This window comes from Echinococcus granulosus (genome assembly GCF_000524195.1).
Source record: "Echinococcus granulosus chromosome Unknown EG_S00013, whole genome shotgun sequence".
Lineage (NCBI taxonomy): Eukaryota > Metazoa > Platyhelminthes > Cestoda > Cyclophyllidea > Taeniidae > Echinococcus > Echinococcus granulosus.
Genome location: NW_020170393.1, coordinates 1,022,643 through 1,041,659, shown reverse-complemented (window position 1 = coordinate 1,041,659; position 19,017 = coordinate 1,022,643). Strand labels below are relative to the sequence as shown.

At 43.9% G+C, this 19,017-nt stretch overlaps 4 protein-coding genes across 4 annotated transcripts; 3 read left to right on the top strand and 1 right to left on the bottom strand. All coding sequences in view use genetic code 11, as the record gives it.

Moving 5' to 3' along the window:
• Positions 1–319: 319 nt before the first annotated feature.
• EGR_02826 (hypothetical protein) lies at positions 320–8,586 on the bottom strand (the record flags this gene model as incomplete). Its single annotated transcript, XM_024492075.1, has 10 exons — positions 320–807; positions 879–1,272; positions 2,294–3,598; positions 3,778–4,012; positions 4,565–5,671; positions 5,874–6,046; positions 6,780–7,010; positions 7,077–7,785; positions 8,116–8,399; positions 8,437–8,586. The coding sequence occupies 10 exons, from the start codon at positions 8,584–8,586 to the stop codon at positions 320–322; spliced, it is 5,076 nt and encodes a 1,691-aa protein (XP_024353569.1).
• A 542-nt stretch (positions 8,587–9,128) lies between these two features.
• Positions 9,129–11,469, top strand: EGR_02825 (Forkhead box protein K1; the record flags this gene model as incomplete). The annotated part of the gene is made up of 5 exons (XM_024492074.1): positions 9,129–9,406; positions 9,761–10,036; positions 10,108–10,459; positions 10,604–10,853; positions 11,294–11,469. 5 exons carry the CDS (start codon positions 9,129–9,131, stop codon positions 11,467–11,469), a joined length of 1,332 nt encoding a protein of 443 aa, XP_024353568.1.
• Positions 11,470–13,569: 2,100 nt separating this feature from the next.
• On the top strand, positions 13,570–16,601 carry EGR_02824 (Glutamate-rich WD repeat-containing protein; the record flags this gene model as incomplete). Its single annotated transcript, XM_024492073.1, has 6 exons — positions 13,570–13,917; positions 14,089–14,268; positions 14,784–14,999; positions 15,320–15,469; positions 15,898–16,101; positions 16,320–16,601. The coding sequence occupies 6 exons, from the start codon at positions 13,570–13,572 to the stop codon at positions 16,599–16,601; spliced, it is 1,380 nt and encodes a 459-aa protein (XP_024353567.1).
• Positions 16,602–17,515: 914 nt separating this feature from the next.
• EGR_02823 (Pyridoxine-5'-phosphate oxidase) lies at positions 17,516–18,566 on the top strand (the record flags this gene model as incomplete). Its single annotated transcript, XM_024492072.1, has 6 exons — positions 17,516–17,570; positions 17,604–17,760; positions 17,794–17,893; positions 18,048–18,176; positions 18,253–18,326; positions 18,404–18,566. 6 exons carry the CDS (start codon positions 17,516–17,518, stop codon positions 18,564–18,566), a joined length of 678 nt encoding a protein of 225 aa, XP_024353566.1.
• Between the last annotated feature and the right edge of the window lie 451 nt (positions 18,567–19,017).

Sequence of the window (19,017 nt, the reverse complement as noted above, 5' to 3'; positions counted from 1 at the left end):
AGCTTCCAGATAAGCAAAACCATTTCAAATCGACTCCTGCATGGTAAACACTATGTACCTTGTACGCACCAGTCACATGCTTTGTAGGTAAGGCCATCACCTCACATCATTATCAAGCTTTCTATTTATTCCACAAAGGCAACGTCTCAACCTTTACAACCTCCTTTACCGTCAAACAATGTGCCACTGTCGAGAGAACGATAAAGGTCAATCTAGAGTGAGGCAATTAACTATAATTATTGCGTAAAACAAACTTTGCGCCCAGAAGTCCTGTGGCAAACCAATGTACAGTTTGTGGATCAGGAGTTTTTTCTGTCCGCTAATCCTCCTCCTCCTCTTCCTCCATGTCGCGGTCCGAGTCAATGGGGCTGCCACTGCCTTCGCAACTACTTTCACAGCCACCACTGCCATCACCGCCCTCGTAGTCTTCATCGCTGCCGATCAAGTCCATATTATAGTCCTCGCCATAGGCGACCAGCATGAGGTACTTAAACCGTGCCATCATCTCCTCCATCGACCGCTCAGGCCATTGAGCGGCCAGTTTGCGGAAGAGTCGAGACGAACACCGACCAACATCACGGAAGTACTCGAGAAGTCGACGGTCCTCCGCCATGGACCACGCAGAAGACTGACCAGCGCTGCCAGTGGGAGGGGTGGTGATGGCCGTCGCCGTTGAGATTTCCTTCTCACTGTTACGCTGCTTGAATGCCTCAGTGTTGAAACAGGCCTCATCGTCAACTTCAACGGGGGGTATTTGGAAGATGGAGGGTGGGTAAATGGGTGAGGAAGAGGAGTAGGCCATGCCACCTAGAAAAGATATGGAAATTTACGTTGATGAGATTGAAAGAAAGCGACAAATTTGACAAATCTAAACGCACCCGAGGCAAGAGTCTTAACACACTCCTCGGTCATGGGAGAGAGGACAGCTGGACTATCGGGCAGATCGAGGGGCTTCCTTGAAGCAGGTAAAACCAGTTCGCCAAAATCCACAGAGACCTGACGCCGAGCCAAATCGGGTACCCTGGGAGCGTTGCCATTAGAGTTGGATTTTTGGTAGGCTTCCAAGGCATGAAGTGCCTGCTGTGTGTTAAGTTGGGTTGCGATGGCAAGAGGAGGAGGAGGTGGGGGAGGAGGTGTAGACGAGGGTGGAGGAAGAGGGTAGATGCAAGCAGCCTGAGAGGTCATGGGAGGACTGAAACCCTCCGGCCAGGTGATTTGGACGTGAGCCAGGTGGAAATTACATTCATCAACGTAAACCACGCCCTGGTGAACCTGAAGGATAAAATTGCAAAGCCTTGAGTTTTGTGCTAATGAGTTATTTGAATGCTTATTTCCGTATGTTTGTGCGCCAGATTACAAGGATTAAAAGAGAGCGGGAATAAAAGTCAAGTTATAGAGCGGGTTAATCCTAACAAACGCAAACAATATGAGCACTAATTTAACTTTCATGCGTAGAGCAAACGATAACTAGAAGCCTGTGAGATGTTATTCACTAACATCGGTGTGAAGTACCCTGAACTACTGCCGGTGAGCTGTGGCAGAGGGGCGGAGAGGCTTTAAGGACAATATTTTCACTTTCACAACTTCTGAGGGCAATGAATTCGGAGGTAGCTTATACCTTAGCGACTTCCTGTTAAGCTGCTCAAGATTCGTCACAAGACGTGGATGACCTAGAATCGACTACAGAGAGTCAAGACAAAGTAATAACAAAGCGACACTCACGCATTAGACCTGATCGGGAGAACTAAAGCACCACGTCATATTCCCAAAAGCGAGCTATTACGGTAGTGTATGGTTGGCTACATTGTAAATGATGAAATACTCTAAACAGTGCTTTGTGAAGTATAGAAGATGATCCAGAAGACTTTCACATAATAACAACAGAGAAACTGACCATTCTCCACGACTATAACAGAGGGCGTGATAGGTGTAATTCTGACGGGGAGCTAACGACAGGTCTAATTTCCGGTGGGTAGATTTTGAAGCCGGTAATTGAAAGAGCGCTTACCTGATCCAAATGTTCCAAGTTGGAGTGGAAACACAAGGGACTCTATACTTGAAGTGTTTCCTGACTGGTTCGGAGATCTATCCTTGCCATACATCTAACCCACTGAGACTAAGGTGCTGTAATTTAACCATATAATCTTACAAGTGGCAGCACCCCTTGTCTTCCTCTCTTATGATTAAATCAAATTTTAATGTAATCGTGTGAAAAAAGGAGGTAAAAGACGAACAGATAAAGAAGACGGGAAAGCAGTGAGATAAACAAATTGATAACAACCAATCCACCCACCCTAAGACTGCATTTGATGCAGTGTCGGAGTCCCAGACTATCCGCCTTGGCAGAGGACTTGTTCCCAGAAGGGGTCAGAAGACCCGATTGGTGCGACTGTGAGGGCGTCTGTGGAGTTAAGGCGCCCCACTTCCTCTTGTCATGGCAAGAACATGGACACCGGTTCGCTAACTTTGATTTGGCCGTTGCGGAGGCGCTAGATGAAAGCTCGGTGGACACTTCCCACTGCAGACTCTCCACAAATGCACCATCCAACGTAGGATTGGATCGGTGAGCGAACACGTCCACCAGCCTTGGCAGTGGCTTCGGAGGCGTAGAAACTTGCTGGAGGCTTGGAGCATGCTCTAGTGATGTTAAAGGCTTCCGAGCCAGTGTTTCAACCACCTCAAAGGTTTGAGAAAAGTTAGAATAGGGCCTCTGAAAGGGGTCCAGTGAGATAGCCGTCTGAGCATGCAAGGCGTGCCGGTCTTTCAAAGCGGTCTCAAGCAGCGACCAGGCTGATTTGTAAACATCTCTTGATGGCTTCTGCCTCTCTCCGTCTTCATCATCCTCATCTCCATTCCGCAAGTCTTGCTGTCGTCGTCGCCGTTTCTTCGATCGCTTACGACCGCCGCCACTGCGGGAAGATTCGGAGAGGTGAGGCGCACCCTCAATCGCAGGAATTCTCAACTCTTCGGATTCTCGAGCATCTGCCAGCTTCTTCAAACGCGACCAGAGTCGTTTGGCACGGGGAAGAGAGGCGTGAAGAAGGGAATGAATTTCTCCCACACGTTGTAAATGCGCATAGATCGGGTAGATATGGAGGGATCGGGCCTGCCCGGGGGTTAAACAGAGTGCTACGAACTCCTCCCACAGAGGGCGCGAGGGAGAGAGGAGGTAAAGAAGGCGCTCAAGAGGAATAATGGGCTGATGTTCGGTTAGAGAACGGACAACCTCTGCATGTGTCTGGCGACCGAGGTGGAGGCGGCAGCGGTCAAGGAGGCAGCGTGCCCGTCGGACGTCTGATTCGTCCGCTTCCTTAACAGCCGTAGTAACGTTGGGCAGCCAGCCAGGTGTGCCACGACGACAGTGTCGGAGGAAACGAGCCGTGAGTGCAGCAGAGGTGGAGGATCGAGATTGCGTTTGTGAGGTCAGACCGCGCAGTACACGATCAAGGACTGCATGGAAAGAGTGAATTATTTTGCTCACTTGGGGCAGGAACTGATTGCGGGTACTACTGCCATTGCTGCTGGGTGGTGGTGGCGTTGTTTGGGAGTCTTGAGTCTGGTTAGGGCGAGACGTTTTGGGGGGGAGTGCAAGAGGAGGCTAAAGGAATGTAAGAAGAGGCAAAGTAGTAAAGGAGGAATTCGTTGAAGCCTCTTCCTATTCAAACTCGCAGAAATCATACCATATGAAAACTAGGACACTTTACGAGATTTCGACAAATGGTTACTTGAATCGCGCATACGAAATCCAGAAAATGAAGGCAGGTAGCAAGAACCAACCTTGCGTGGGATCGGGTGAGCTAGTGAACTAGGAAGAGAGTGTTTGGGTGGTACAGAAGGCATTGCTGGAGGTCGTAGAGGCCCTGGACTCGTTGATATGCTAGTTGTGACAGGAAGAGGAAGGTGACATGAGGACGGGTTTGTGGAAGTGATGGGAACGACGGGTTGAACCAAAGTAGGCAGTAAAATGATCATATTAGCTGATGGCACGCCTACCGGTGGTGGAGGAGCAGGGCTGAAGAATAAAGAACAACAAAAAGACCTATCAAACATAAGTCTATTAGAGGGAAGAGTCCCAGCAATAAGCACTACCTACAAAAATTAATCTAGCATAACAAAAGGGATGATCGTGAAGAAAGCAGCAGCACGAGGACCAATGCGTGTTAGCTGTCCTCCCCCGTGATATCTAATGGAAACGCTCGAGAATGACGAATAACGCCAATACCACTGAGCGTCCGAGTACGACGGGACTCATGGACTTACAGGATCTGAGGGGTTTGCCGACCGACCAGTAGGTAGTGGCGTGGTGTTCTAATTTTGGCTTATCAAGCCAATGGGCCCGACAAGGATGGTACCACTTTCTATCGCAGTTTGATTTCTTTGATACGGCTAGGCATCGCCGAGGCTACAACACTAGCGGCGATACAAAAACTGATAAAAATTAAAACTAAAGAATCCTGCCCCCAAAATTGTTAACCCCAAGACGACACCGGCATGAATTATACTATGGATAATGAAGTAATTAGGAGGATGTGAAAGAGCTCGGATAACATAATCTCAAACTCACAAGGCATTGACTTCAGCTATCTCTTCTTCCCGCTTCCCCATCTCATCAGCATCACTAGGAGGCCACCAGGTGAGCAGTGCCGATAAGAAAAACTCCACATTTTGGGGTGCGCCCTCGGTGAACACAGGGAGCAGGGTTTCCACCGAGGGCTGCGGAGTGCCTGTTGCGCCCGCCTCGACCTGCGCCTGCAGCGTGCGGCAGCAATGCACGTATTCGGGTGGTAGGAGTGACCAGCAGCCAGGCCGTGAGAAAACGCTGCCTCGCTGCAACACGCCACCACCGACAGAAGCGGCGCGTGTGCGGTGCGCGAAGCTGGTGACGCAGGCGCGGAGGAGGTCACGTTGTGCCTGCAATCCCTCAAAATCCCCCGAAATGAGATCGAGGATGAGGAGATAGAGAGATGACTTGGCATTCCGTCGTACATTGAGCCAGTCTCGTTGAATCATCTTCTCCATGTAGAGTTTGCGATTGTGCAGCTGCAGACTAGTCTTGGTAGGGATGAGAGTTTTAGTAATGAAGTCGAACACCATGGCACGCTTAGCTGCGGCAGCGGTAGAGTTGTCTACCGTGGGTCTGTTGCGACGGTTAAGACCCTCCGCGAAGAGGTTGAATCGATGTGGAGCAAACTCAATTAGGTTGGCCAGACCAAGAACAATAAGGTTATCCTCGTCTTTGCTGAAAAGTCTTTTGGAGAGAGTGTGCGGTCTAGAGGCAAGACCACGGGGAAGGAAGTGCGGGTAGGCCCAAATGGAACTGCGAGCAACAAAGTCAAGAAGGTTGAAGGGAAGGGGTAGGAGAGGAGGGTTCGAGGCGGAGGCAGGGGGAACGGGTGGTGGTAGTGGGAGGACAGTGAGACCGGCAAACTCAGTCATGAAAGCGGATGCGGAGGAGAAAAGATCGTTGAGATCTGAGAGGCCTGTCACGTATGTGTATGGATCCTCTTTGACTGTCCGAAAGGCACCGCGAAAGTCGGTAAAGGCCTCTCTCACGACGTTGCACACTGACTTCTCCAAATCTATACGGTGGATGCAGCAGGTCAGGGTGGAACAGAGGAGTTGCACGTGCATAGAAATTTGACGTCGAAGGCGTTCATTTGTATTATAATCACTAGAGAAAAGATATATGATCAAGCAAGAGATAATGTATGCTCCGAAACAATAGCGGAAACTCCTACTCTGCTACCTTTAATAATGACAAGTTGAAATATGGGCGTGGGTGAATTCCGACATACAAGCACGACACATCCCATGTTTATAAGTTAAAAAATACTTTTGGCAAGTCGGGTACAAAATAATACGTGGAAACTCACAAAGGAGGTGGTGGGAGAGGAGGGTATGAGGACACATCAGCAGTTTTGCCGCTGGAAGTTTTGTGTTGTGCAGCAGATGATTTTGTTGATGTGGGAGCCTTAGCAAATGTGGAAAAATCTTCTCCGAAGAAGATATCATCGCTTAGCAGATCCACCAAGTCTCGCCGTAGCTCCTAACGTGCCCACACAGGTTTGATGAAAGAGGAAAGTGGATTAGATCATTGCGACGCCGGCAACAAAAAATATGCTTTTATGAGTAGCACTGACGGCAGCCGCGATAAAAAATGACTTATGACTAGTGACCAAAATTAGTAAAACCTATGAACCCAAGTACACTTGCATTGGCAAAATTTATTTCCTAAAAGAGGGAGATAGTATTATTTTGGAGAGTTTTTAGTAGCTTAAGATATGCATGAAAGGTGGCATATAAACGTTTGAAAAAGTAAACACTATCCCCAGCGATATGGTTGAGTGAACTTGCCGATTAAATTAAACTAAGTGACAATGACTTCAACTGATTGTTTTTTATATTGACTCTAGTACCAATAGCTAATTTCGACAAAAATTTATCGATGGACATAGAAAATAGTTAAACAACAGTCCCTTTCAAATAAAATCTTAAACCAAGCTTTTAGAAAAGTTCCTATGGTCAAGGTTCAGGAACATCAATGAGTTGATGTCAGAGTTTGCCTCATTTCCTACTTCGTTGATTTCGATACCCTTGGAGAGATCAGTAATAAATCACTAAAAACGTTTGTACTTCTGTAGGGCCGCTCCATTGATTGCGAAACAGAAGTGGAGAACATTGATAGAGTAAAACGACATTTTCAAAAATTCAGAGACTAAAGATAGGCATTTACAACTGAGGAAACAGTTATCAACTTCATGAGGAAAAGAAAAAGTTACCTTTGCTTCCATTTTTGAGATACGGACAGCACGATCGGATCTCAACTCGTCGAAGAGATCGTCATAGCAAATGGACTCCAATTCAGCCATGACATCGAAGTCAGGATCGTCACATTCGTCCGCACCTGTTCTGCTCTCATTCGCGGTGGAGTAGTTCGGGCCCATCGGCGCATTCGATGTTTCCGAAATACAATGCGCGGCATCTGGGTTCAACATGGGGTCGAGTGGTTGCTAAATGGATAAAAATTAACTTTTTTCCAAAAAAAACTAGTGAACAAAAGCAATATAGGGACATACGGGTTCTACTCCAGGAGATAAAGCGCTGGTTTCCTGCGGGGACGACTCGAAGAGAGACCTTAGAAAACTGGTATAGATTTGGTCCTCTGGATCATTTTCAACACTAGCGTTGGGTGAAGATATGGCTTTAGCGAATTTCAGCGCATCCATTTCAGCACCCATATTGGGCTCGTCCTCGTCGAGCATACTTAGTACATTGGGCGTCAGCCCACCGAGACAGTCCTGCATGGAGGCATCATCACCTTTTCGCGAACGCAGGAAGTAATCCCGATGAGGTGTGTCGAAGGGTTCGACGGTGCATAAACTCGTCGTGGGACTATCTGCTTCGCCCTCCTCTTCTTCTTCGAGTGCACTGCTTGAGACAGATTTCGCTTCTGTATCCTCAAGATCGTAATAGAGATCGCGTTGCATGAGACTAATATCGTCCGCAGTTGGATGATAGTCCTCGTCCCGCTGACGACCTATGCCATTGTCGATGGGCGTTGGAACAACTTCTGCGGCAGTTGTCTCCACTACTTTTTCCGTATTTGTCATATCTCCTTCACATTCCACTTCATCATCCCCATCAGAAAAGTCCATATCAAGCAGTGTGTTAGGCTTCTGCTGTAAGAAATCACCTTCCAATGACGATTTGCTGTGGTTACCCTTTTCATGGGGCAAAGTGGAATTAGTTTGAGCCGCTTCAGCCTTCAGTTTTCTAGCTAGAGATCTAAAAAAAATGTAGTCATGAAAAAAAGGCTTCAGGAAATAGACCTATAATCATATCACGTCAATCAGCTTAAATCAACGAAGGCACACTATGAAAGCGATAAAATCAATAAGGCACAGTTTCGGTGCAAAATAAACTAAGACTAGTTTCTGATGAAATAAGGAACTACTGCTGAAAGGTTTGCGAAATATTCGGATTTGCAGAATTAAATAGTGTAGCATCACTGAATTCTGAGAACACATATAAAGTCAACAAAAAATACCCAGACACAGTCGCTAGTGAAATGCTTCATTAATGTGCTAATAAATTTGAAAATTTGGCAAAGCATACCTAGTAACTGATCTTCGGGACAAAATATCCATTATATTGGACCGGGGGCCGAAGGCAGAAAGGTCAAAGCCAAGAAATTGGGCATGTCTTCGTGTGGACGTAGAAGCCGCACCTGTCTCCGGCTCCAATAAAGTAAGTTGCCCACTCATGTATTGTCTGAACGCATTTACAACAGCGGGATTCGTTAAAACATCCTTAAGCAATCGTTTTACTTGAAGAATTGTCAATTTCTTTTCAGAAGCGATTGTTTCTAGGCGATCAGCAAGAGAGGCGCCCATGTTCAACTACAAAAGCCCTGCATATCAAGACATGTGTACAAACCTTCCAATCATCCACATAAGTGGTTTCCAGGTCCACCAGTGATTTTTCCAATCTACGTCTCTTTTGCTTTCGAGAAGATCCATTCGGCCTATCGTTACGCTTACGAGGTGGAGTTGGTTGCACATCCATTCCGGCACCAGGTCTCAGCATGCACACCCCGTGAGCTTTGAACAAACATGAATAACTGGGACGGCCAAAATCACCTACTTCAAACTACCTTAACTACACCTTTTCTAAGTAGGTGACGGCACCCACGTTTTACACGCAAGTGTTTACAAACACGGGATATACAATGTGAATACCAAGCACAACCGCAAGGGTGAAAAAAACTGTTAAGAATTCACTCATTTAATTATTGCATTAAAGTTTGCCGCAAGCAAAAAGTCCAAAAGGTTCTATGTGGAGATTCGTGAAAAAACTACATCATGGCCATGTAAAAATATTTTCGCCTTATAAAACACAACAGGCTGAATAAACCCAAGTTAAAATTTTATTTATTTTTAATTTTTTGTTTTTTGCCTATATTCATTTTTTCAAGAATGACTATAAAAATTTAGATTTTGCCAAAGATTTTATTTACTTATTGTCATAAAACAAATGCTTTGCATTTTGGAGGCTACGAACTCTACTGCAATACTTATATGTTTTAGTTCTCCCATTCGGTTGTGGGGGCTTTGGTCGGTTTTGTTGGTATGACTCGTAGGGCGTCGAGGCGTTCTCCGCGAACATATGCTGTTATTTTTAATGGACTAACGAAGTATGTTATGCGAAGTCGACGCTTTGTCATCGGTAGAAGTGTTGGTGATTCGGATGCTGACATGAAGCTTGATTCGTCGCTCATATCTCGGCGTCATATCGAAATTACATGGTTTGCTGGTCGGCTACTGCTAAAGTGCTTGGGCAAGAATGGAATAAATATAAACGGTCATTATCGAAGACCGGGGAGTGTTTTGTATCGACTCCCACGAAAGTGTGTGCTTCACTTGAGTAGCCGCGTTTGTATTTATGTTTTCAGTATAACCTCAACCACATTTCGAATGTAAAGTGCTCTTTAAGCTCATGATGTGTTGCATGCTATTTTCAAATATGGGTATACGTCAAGTACATTTTCCAGTTATTTTATTGTTGGTTGAACATGTTCCTCATTTGGCTGTCTTATATATCTAACAATTTTATATTCCTTTCCTGTGTAATGCCATCATTGATTCTATTTTCTAGCTGGAACGTGCTAATTTTTTAATTTTAGCTTGCTTTAGAATTCTTTTAGTAAGTCCAACAGTCAACAGTGCCACTTTAGTATATTCCGTTCATTTGTAACTTATAGATGTACCATTCGGTTCCCAAATACTTCAATCGAACTGGTGGTTCATTGCCAAACAAAGTCATTACGTGTACCTGGAAGGCAGCTAAAGGCTTCCTGTCCCTCTGGGGACCAACTGGCAGAAAGCCCACAGCATCTTTCGGATGTTGAAGTCGATGATAGTCATTTAGACCGAATAATTCCTCCGGTTTCAACAAGTCGACGGAAACAGTTACTTACGTCTATTACAACGAACAGTTCTCTAATTATCGATAAATCATTAAACAACATTGATAAGGGGTATGTTTTGTACATCTTATCGAATTTCATGTCGGCAGTGGGGATTAAATTTCACATTTACTTCACCACAGTTCTGCTCCAGTTGTCAACCCTCCTAATCAGGAGCATCAACAGGAGCAACAACCAAGTCAAATCTTGCATATCTTCGGTCCAGCAGCAGCATCATCTGGGCAATCGGCTGGTGCACAGCTGCTCTGGGACACGCATGCGCATTCCATCTATCCGTTTTTTGCCACCGTCAAGCCACCGTACTCCTTTGCTCAGCTCATTGTTCAGGCTTTGGCCAGTCAACCAACACGACGTCTTACCCTGTCGGGGATCTATCAGTTTATCAGCCAGAACTACCCCTATTACCGTCTAGAGGATAAGGGATGGCAAAATTCTGTGCGCCACAATCTCTCATTAAACAAACATTTTTACAAGGTAAATTGAAACAAAGTAAACTGTATATTGGTGAAATTTTTTTTGCAGTTTAATTTTTTCAGTTTATGCGTTGAGAATGCTCTTTTTACCCTATACTAGCATTGAGTTTCGTTGTCATTTAGTTGCAATGCCCTTTTTTCTCAGACACCGCGGTTACCTGACGAACCAGGGAAGGGTTGCTATTGGATGATTGATCCTCAGTTTGAGGAGCGATTCATAAGTCAGGCCTTTCGTCGACGCAGGTATCAGGACGAGCAAAGAGCCTCCTTGAGGGATCACCAACTGTCTTCCACAACCGCTATATATCATCCCCTCCCCTCTGTGGCCCCACAACTCGCGGTTATCTCCTCGTCTGCTCCGTCCTGGAAGTCAGGGCGACCAACTAATTCCTTTGGTGCGTCGAGTAATTGCATTCTACTTATGTATCATTAAAACTAAAACCTATCATCATCCCCATAAAACCATAATTCTTACTGCACTTCATTCATCGCTGGCTTATCAGATCTGAGCACTTACGATTGGAATCCTATTTTCTTTTAGTTATCACATCAGCTCAGGATTCTCACAGTCCTATTCATACAAGATAGGAGAGAATTTATGCCTTCCGATATGCGAGATTGGTTAATCCAATGTTATATTTGTTTAACGCTGGGGTTATGTATCATAAGTCCCTGTTTTTTTACTCGTAAAGAATTTGATGACAAGGCATAATTGGGCGCAACTGCAACTTAGATGAGTAAATCATAAGGTGCTCACAGTTTTTTGGTGCTCCATTCTTACAGCGAATAGAGGTGGCTAACCGCCTTTTAGTAACAAACCCTTTTCTCTTATAAGGTGTTGAAAGACCAGTTTGTTTAAGCCAGACACCAACCCAGTGCAGTCCCGTCCTTTCCGCCCAATTGGTTTTAGCCCCGGGCGGTCGTCCACGGGCGGCGGCCAAACGAATCCTCGTTTTGCGCCATCGACCCACCACCATTATTACCGGATCGCAATCGACCATCCAGAAATAACCAGTAGTCCTGTCTTGGCCGCACTCTTCTCCGAAAAAAACGTACAAAATCTGGAGCCCCACAACATCCTTATCATTTCCACTAACCCGGCTGTGCGCTACTTTGTATATGCAACTTTGCTGCCTTCTTAATTTTATTTGTGCACTTTCCCTGTTCCTGAAATTTTACACAAATATATTTGCGCAAACAGCTACTTTATTACTGTGAATAATCTTGGTAGTGCGTATTACTACTAGTTGAAGGAGACTGTGGACGAAGTGCAAAAGGCAGTAGCGAAGCTTTTGTAGAAGACACATTGGCGTCCTTGGCGAACAGTTCTGGTCTGGAGCAGACGCTGGTCACATACAGGACTGATGTGTCAGCCGCTGGCGATGCGAAGCGCTGTTGGTTATACCGGAATCAAAGAGGTCGAGGGTAACTGCGTTATGGAAGCCTTATTTCGACAAATTTGTTTTGAAAATTAGCTTAATAGATATGGTCAGTGACTGTATCCTGAGCGGGACGCGTATTGATTTAGGGCGTCTTGCCAAGTTGAAAATTGGATATTAGTGATTATTTTGGATGAGATTTACAAAGCAAAAAAAGCATTGGCTGTGGTTTGCTTTTTACGTTGGACTGACACCGTCTCTTCGCGAAGGGTCACGTTAGAGTCCTAGAGGAAGACATTAGTCAATTTGAAAATTTGTCCTCGTATGCCATTCCTTTCAAAAAATTTAAGGACAAACATGTAGGAGTTATCCATTCGCAGAAACAACAAGATAAAGCAGTATTGGCCGACACAAAGCGTATACACACACTTATTTGATGAGTATAAGAGTAAAATGATCGCAGTTCAACATAAGGAAAAGCAGTTGAGAAGAAGAACCTGTTTAAGCATCAAAAACTTCGCCCACCAAAGAAGGTAGTGGATTTTTAGCTTGTTATCAACTGATATCATCACCATATTTTAAATGAGAAAGGAAAAGCTATCTAAGACATTACTTTCCTCAGAGATAAAATCTTACTGTCTGATAATCCAAAAATTTTGAGGAGGAGGGGGACAAGGCACCATGCTATCATTTTCGATTCCGGTGGCAACGAATTAAGTACTTGATACTACCTTTGAAAAATCTTGTTCACAAAATCAGATTAGTGCATTTTAACTTTCGAATAAGAGTTACTAAATAAGACCAAGTAGCCCGTAAATTATAGCATACACTAATGTATGGTGATAAACAAGAGATAACCGCAGTGAGATTTGCAGTAAAGACCACCTGCAGACGAGTAAACAGATCGTTCAACTTTTCGTTGGTGACACAGCCGAGTATTCCGACGAACCAAGGCGAGTTAATTACTGCCCTTTAATAACCGTGCTTTTTACGTGGCAAGATCCATTATTTTTAGATTTAAAACTAAAAAGGGCTACCAATATGCTCAAAACACAACAGTTTGACCATCCTGTAACCTCCTCTAACTCAAACATACGTTTGGATTCCAAAACATTTCCTATAAGTACAACAGAGTGCTTCTAAAAAAGTCTCAACCCATTTTGAGCAAAGCGCGCATGCAATTACGGGGACGAGTTTTAATTTTGATATACAAAACACTAGTAAACTCCTTATTTTACCTTTTAAATACAGAATTGCTATCAAAATTTTAAAAATAATTGTACAAAATGGTAAAATAGTAAAAAAATGGAAAAAAGGTTTGTAAAGATGCAACAGTTTTTTAACATGTGCGAAAAATCGTAAAAAAGCCTTTGAATAAAAACTTTTTCGTACATGTTTGACGGATTGTTGGCTTGCAAAGTTTGTATATACTGACCTGCTTATCGGCGCCCAGCTTTTGACCTTTCGGCACTCCACGTGGTCGTTGTACGTAAGGCTCTGAAGTGTTAAGTGCGTCGTGTTAGTTGCCGAGCTGTTGTGTCTCATAGCCGTGATCAATTTGCATACTTATTCTAATTGCTGCGTTCGGGCGTATTTTTTCCATGGCGTTTCGGCATTTCCAAGTATGACTTTGTTCTGGCTTTTTTGATATCCTGGGTTTCTACGTTCTCCTTGATGATTTTTTTACTGTTTTTTCGTTGCATTTTAAGCACTAATTTCGTCGCAATTCATAATGGACTGTGAGAATAGTGATACTCATGACGACGATGAAGTATCAGAAGGTGAAGAGGAAAAACGAGGTTCAGAAATCTATCTTCCAGGTCAATCACGCCCTCTTCGTGATGATGAGGAGTTGGTAATGGACAAATCGGCCTACAGACTGTATTATCATCTTCAAGTTGAGGCGCCTTCTCTTTCCTTTGAACCCCTCCTCGATTGCTTGGGAGATTCACGAGAAGTTGAAATGAACGGAGTCGATCCGTTGACGATCTATCTTGCTGCAGGTACACAGGCGCAGGAAGAAAAAGACAACAGCATAATTGTTATGCGGTTGTCCAACATGAGACCAATGACTGCAAAGGTGACCTTCGCCTAAATTTTTTTGACTTGGTCATCAGATAACATGAATTTGTTTGTTTCCCCTACTTTAGAGTGGATCATCCCAAATTGTACCCACAATGTTAAAATATTATTTACTTTGGTAAAGTTTATACAGAACCCGCTAAGCGTAATTTGTTTGGTCTTCCCACAGGAGACTGGAGATGAGTCCGACTCAGATAGTAGTTCGGATGGTGAAATCGGTGAAGACCTCGACAGTCTACCAGAAGTGGAATGTGCGAAAGTTTGTCATTCCAGTGGCACAATCAATCGACTTCGTGCTCACAAATTTCAGGAATCGTATCTCGCCGCTACATGGTCCGAGTCTGCTGAGGTAATTTTACTTACATTCAGTTGGACTATACCATTTCACGTATTAGTAGTCTCTCTTCATTTGACTTTCTTCTAGTCCTTGATTTGCGGTCTGTGCTGTATTTACAATTTCCATATTTTAATTTAGTGCATTTTTGTGGTTATTTCTTGAAGCTATCCTTTCAGGAATTATTTATTGTGAAGGGCAAACTTCCAATCAGCCTTCTTAGGGACACTATTTTTTTTAAAGTTCTTAATTCATGATTTAAAGGACCTTTTGCAATTTCTGACGTAAATATTTGTGCGACTGAAGTTTGATTTTGTGAGTAACTTATTTTTTTAATCCTTGGACTTGGGCTGTTATTTTTGCTTGAGCAGAGCATCTAGTATTCTGCCTTGCGATTTAATTAACCTGGTAGATTTGGGCCTTTGGAGACCACCGTTTCATGATGTGTTGTGACTAATTCCATGCAGTGGATTTTTAGTGTGTTGTTAGGCCTCTGTCATTGCTAACTCTCTTATATGCTATTCACTCAGGTGAATATTTGGGACCTAAGTCGACCCCTTCTGGCTGTGAACGACTCCGCGGTGATGGCCGAATACACTCGAAATCACGAGTCCCCTACACCTCTCTTCACCTTCAAGGGTCACAGAACAGAGGGCTACGGCCTGGCCTGGAGCTCATGCTCCACGCCCTTCAGTAACCTAGCCACTGGTGACAATAATGGGGCCGTTTTCATTTGGCAGTCCGGGGTGAGTTTCTTCTAATCTTGCAGAAGGTGATTTAATACAATATTGAAACAACTTCATTCCTGAAATACCGCTATTCATCTCACCTGTGCTTCAAAAGTTTTGAGCTTTATTAATATATTTGCATAATTAGTCGAAATCTTTTCAGGTGCATAAGCTTATTTAATGTGGGGTTTGAGATGTGAGCTCTTACAGAGTTTGGTCGATACGCATCTTCAATGCGAGTTTTACTGTCCGAAACCTACCAGTAGGCTTGTAGTAGGTTGATAGTAAGTTTGTTAATTTTTAAGTGAGCCACAAATGAAGATCTTTTCTCTCTCTAGCCTTCGAATTGGACGGTGTCATCAAAGCCCTACAGGGGTCACCAGGGCTCTGTGGAGGATATTCAGTGGTCACCGAGCGAACCCACCGTCTTTATTACCGCTTCCACTGATCGCAGTTTCTGTGTCTGGGATACTCGCAGCGGACTTAGGGTCTGTGCATAATTATGTCTGGTCACCTCTCTCACTCTCACCTTAGTGATGTTTATTCTGTGGGTACGGTTCATAGCACATTTTCGAGCAAACATAACCTCGTCAATGCATGCGTCTTTTTTATTCTAGCTTGAAAGACGAATCTGCTTTTTTGCTCCTGCTAAATGTAGGCGTCATTTTCGTTGAACAAATTAGTTTACTCATAACCTCGCCGTGGTGTTTAACGGTTTGATATAAGCCATTTTTACCGAGAAGGATAGGTTGACTGGTTCCTAACTCGTGCCTCGTTAAAAGGCTTACATGCTGGCAAATTGTATGATTAAAAATATCTCATTATCAAGAATGACTTGATTAACGAGATCTACCGACTCGAAAAGGAGCAATCTGGTTATCCATGTAGGATTCTCTTTTGTTCTTGTGAAGCGTAGACGTCAGCTATGATAACCGTGGCAAATGCGCACGCTGCAGATGTTAACGTGGCCTCGTGGAACGCGCAGCAACCGGGCACCCTCCTAACCGGAGCTGATGACGGTTGTATTCGCGTGTGGGACCTCCGCATGGTGCTTCGATGCTACGGTCCTGGCGGTGGTGGCGGTGACAGCGCTCTAACAGCGTACACCCATTCCTTTTCTGTGAGTCCACCCGCCCACTTAATCGTATCTGATTTTTGAATTACCCTTTAAATCTCCCTTGGTTCGTTCTCATTTTATAAGAAGAGAGCACTCTGTTGTTTTTATTACTTCGTTTTCAAGTTTGGTCACAGCACAACTAGTTCTGCATATTTGGTTGTGGATAAGGACTCATTGGCTTCCTCCGTTTTTAATTGATCACGAATTCTCCCTTTTCTCAGTTTCACAGTTCGCCAATCACCTCGATCGAATGGCACCCCACGGAGGCTGGCATCTTCGTGGCGAGTTCGGAGGATGACACAACGAGTCTGTGGGACTTAGGCTTGGAGCAGGATGCGGTGGAGAACGAGGAAAAGCGTGACTCCAATCTCCCAGTGCAACTCCTCTTTCTGCACAGCGGCCAGCGGGAGGTGCGCGAGAGCCGATGGCATCCTCAGGTGCCTGGTCTAGTCATCAGTACCGCTCTCGACGGCTTCAATGTCTTTCGCACCATTAGTGTATGAATCTCGAATAGATACTCCCGAACCATATTATTTGGTACTTGTATCATTAATGGGATAAGAAAATGATATTTATCTCATCATTATTAGCCTTTCTCCGGTATTTAAAGCGTAGGCTTGGGGGAGTATATCGTGATGGTGAAATCGGAGTGCAAAGTTACCATTAGATTGGTGGTTCGCCAACAGCTCTTATGCACGTATCGTCACGTGGATGTCTCGATTTCAGTGGTCAACTTCAGTATCAGTGCCGTGGTTCTAGGTCATATCCATAGCTTCCTAACCCGCCAAACCTTCGATGATGGATGGTCATTCATAGTGATTTGGCTTATTACGACTTCTAGGAGGTAATAGATGGAACGGCCATAGCTATGTTAGAGGCATAAGGCATTTTCCGGTGTCCGTTCTGTATTTTACGTTTATCAAGTACAATTTTGGTGTTATTGCCTGATGCGTAAGATCCATTCTAAATGCTGAAATGAAGAGATAAGAAGAATTGGGTTTTAAATTACTGGCAAGTTTGGTAAAAGTACTTATTCTTAAGGAGATTTGGTGCCGGCAGGTGCCAACAGTTCAACTTTTAAGATGTTATTAAGTGGACAAAAATAAGTAAATTATACGCGGCAGTTTTCCTTAACTCAGCGTTTATCAAGAAATCATTAAAATACAGAGAGGTGTCTTGCATTGAGTTTAGCAAATACAACCTAGTTTATTACTCTTATCAAAAAATTTTATGATTTAAACTTTTGAATAAGAAAACATTTGTAAGTGGATTTGCAGTGAACTAATATTATTAATGCGTAGAAAATAATGTAATATGACACGTTTTTTGAAAAATAGGCAGGATCTATATGAATGGGTAGTATCCTTGAGATTTGGTTATTTTAAATTGGTACCGGTTTAAAGTGCCTGTCCTGACTATGGTGCATTTGCAAACTAGGCATTTGGGTGAAATGGCTTATCTGAACTTGAAAAGTTGGCGTCTTTTTTTCTGACTTATTTTTTAAGCTTTGCGAGTTCCTTATCGAAAGGAGTCAGATCGCTTGTATGATAGCAATATCACATTGAAACATCCAATGAAGCAGTTTCAAGCGTGGTTTGAAGAAGCAATTACTTGTCCTGGGTTGTACGAAGCAAACGCTATGGTTCTGTCAACTGTTTCAAAGTACTTGCTTACTCTGTTCGACTAGATACTTAGGTCTGGACGCCCCAGTTCAAGATGCGTTCTTTTGAAAGGTCTAGATGACCGAGGTTTTCATTTTTATACAAATTCTGTGAGCCATAAAGGACAAGACATTGTAATCCTCTTTGTTTTTCACCCATAGATTTAGACACATAATCCAAATGTTAGTCTCCTTTTTTACTGGGAGCCCATGAACCGCCAGGTATTTGCAACTTATTTCATTCTGTGCACTCTACCGCCTTTTCAGGCAATTCGGTTTCAAATTTTAGGTACGAATTGAAGGGAAGGCAAATCTTTTGCCTAACGTAGAGGCAGAGGAATACTTTCACTCCCGTCCCAAGCCAAGCCAAATAGCTGCTTATATTAGTAAGCAGAGCCAACCCATTGAATCCGATCAGGTACTTTCATTATCGTGATTTCACTCCTACTAATGCGTACATAATGTTTGACTAGGTGTTGGTCACATTTTCTTAGAAAATGTTACATGATTTCAAAGAAGCTGAAAAGGAATTCAAGGACTTTGAACATATTCAAAAGCCGGAAACTTGGTAGGTGCTGCACGACCAACTTGCCTTACTAGTAGCCTATGCTGATGATGATGCTATCCGCCAAAATTTTATCACAGGGTCGGCTATGCGGTCATGCCCAATCGAATGGAGTTTTGGCAGGGACAAACTTCACGTCTTCATGACCGTGTCCTGTTCTTCCGACCGGATGAGGATAAACAGGTCTGCAAATTTTCAAAGCTCTGCGAGGAGGGCTGGTACTGCGAACGTCTCGCCCCCTAATCGAATGGAGCAGTTCCATACTTTGCCAAACGCTCGTTTTATTAATTTTGATAAATTAATGCTATTTTATCAATAAGGATTCGGTTTCCTCAGTAACAATGTATTTTGCATCCAATCGGAGGCGGGGTTCAGTCTAGCAAACAATCGCCCATTGCGTCTGGGTTTTTCGCGAGTGGTGCTTTAATTACTACCGTCAACACTTCTCCATTCTGACGGGTTATAAGCAACGCACAACTCTGATAGGAATTAGTCCGCAGAATGCTAGTGTGTCACAAATTTTGGGCGGTTCACAAGGTTTTATTTTAATAAGAGAAAATAAATTTTGATGACCGCTTACACTTCATAAACGTAGCCAAAATAAAGCTAGTAGTTGGAGTGCTTATGCATGGGCGGGGAGATACCATGAAGGTGAAAAAAGGAGACCACAGTCACCAGGTCCATAGGAGGGGGA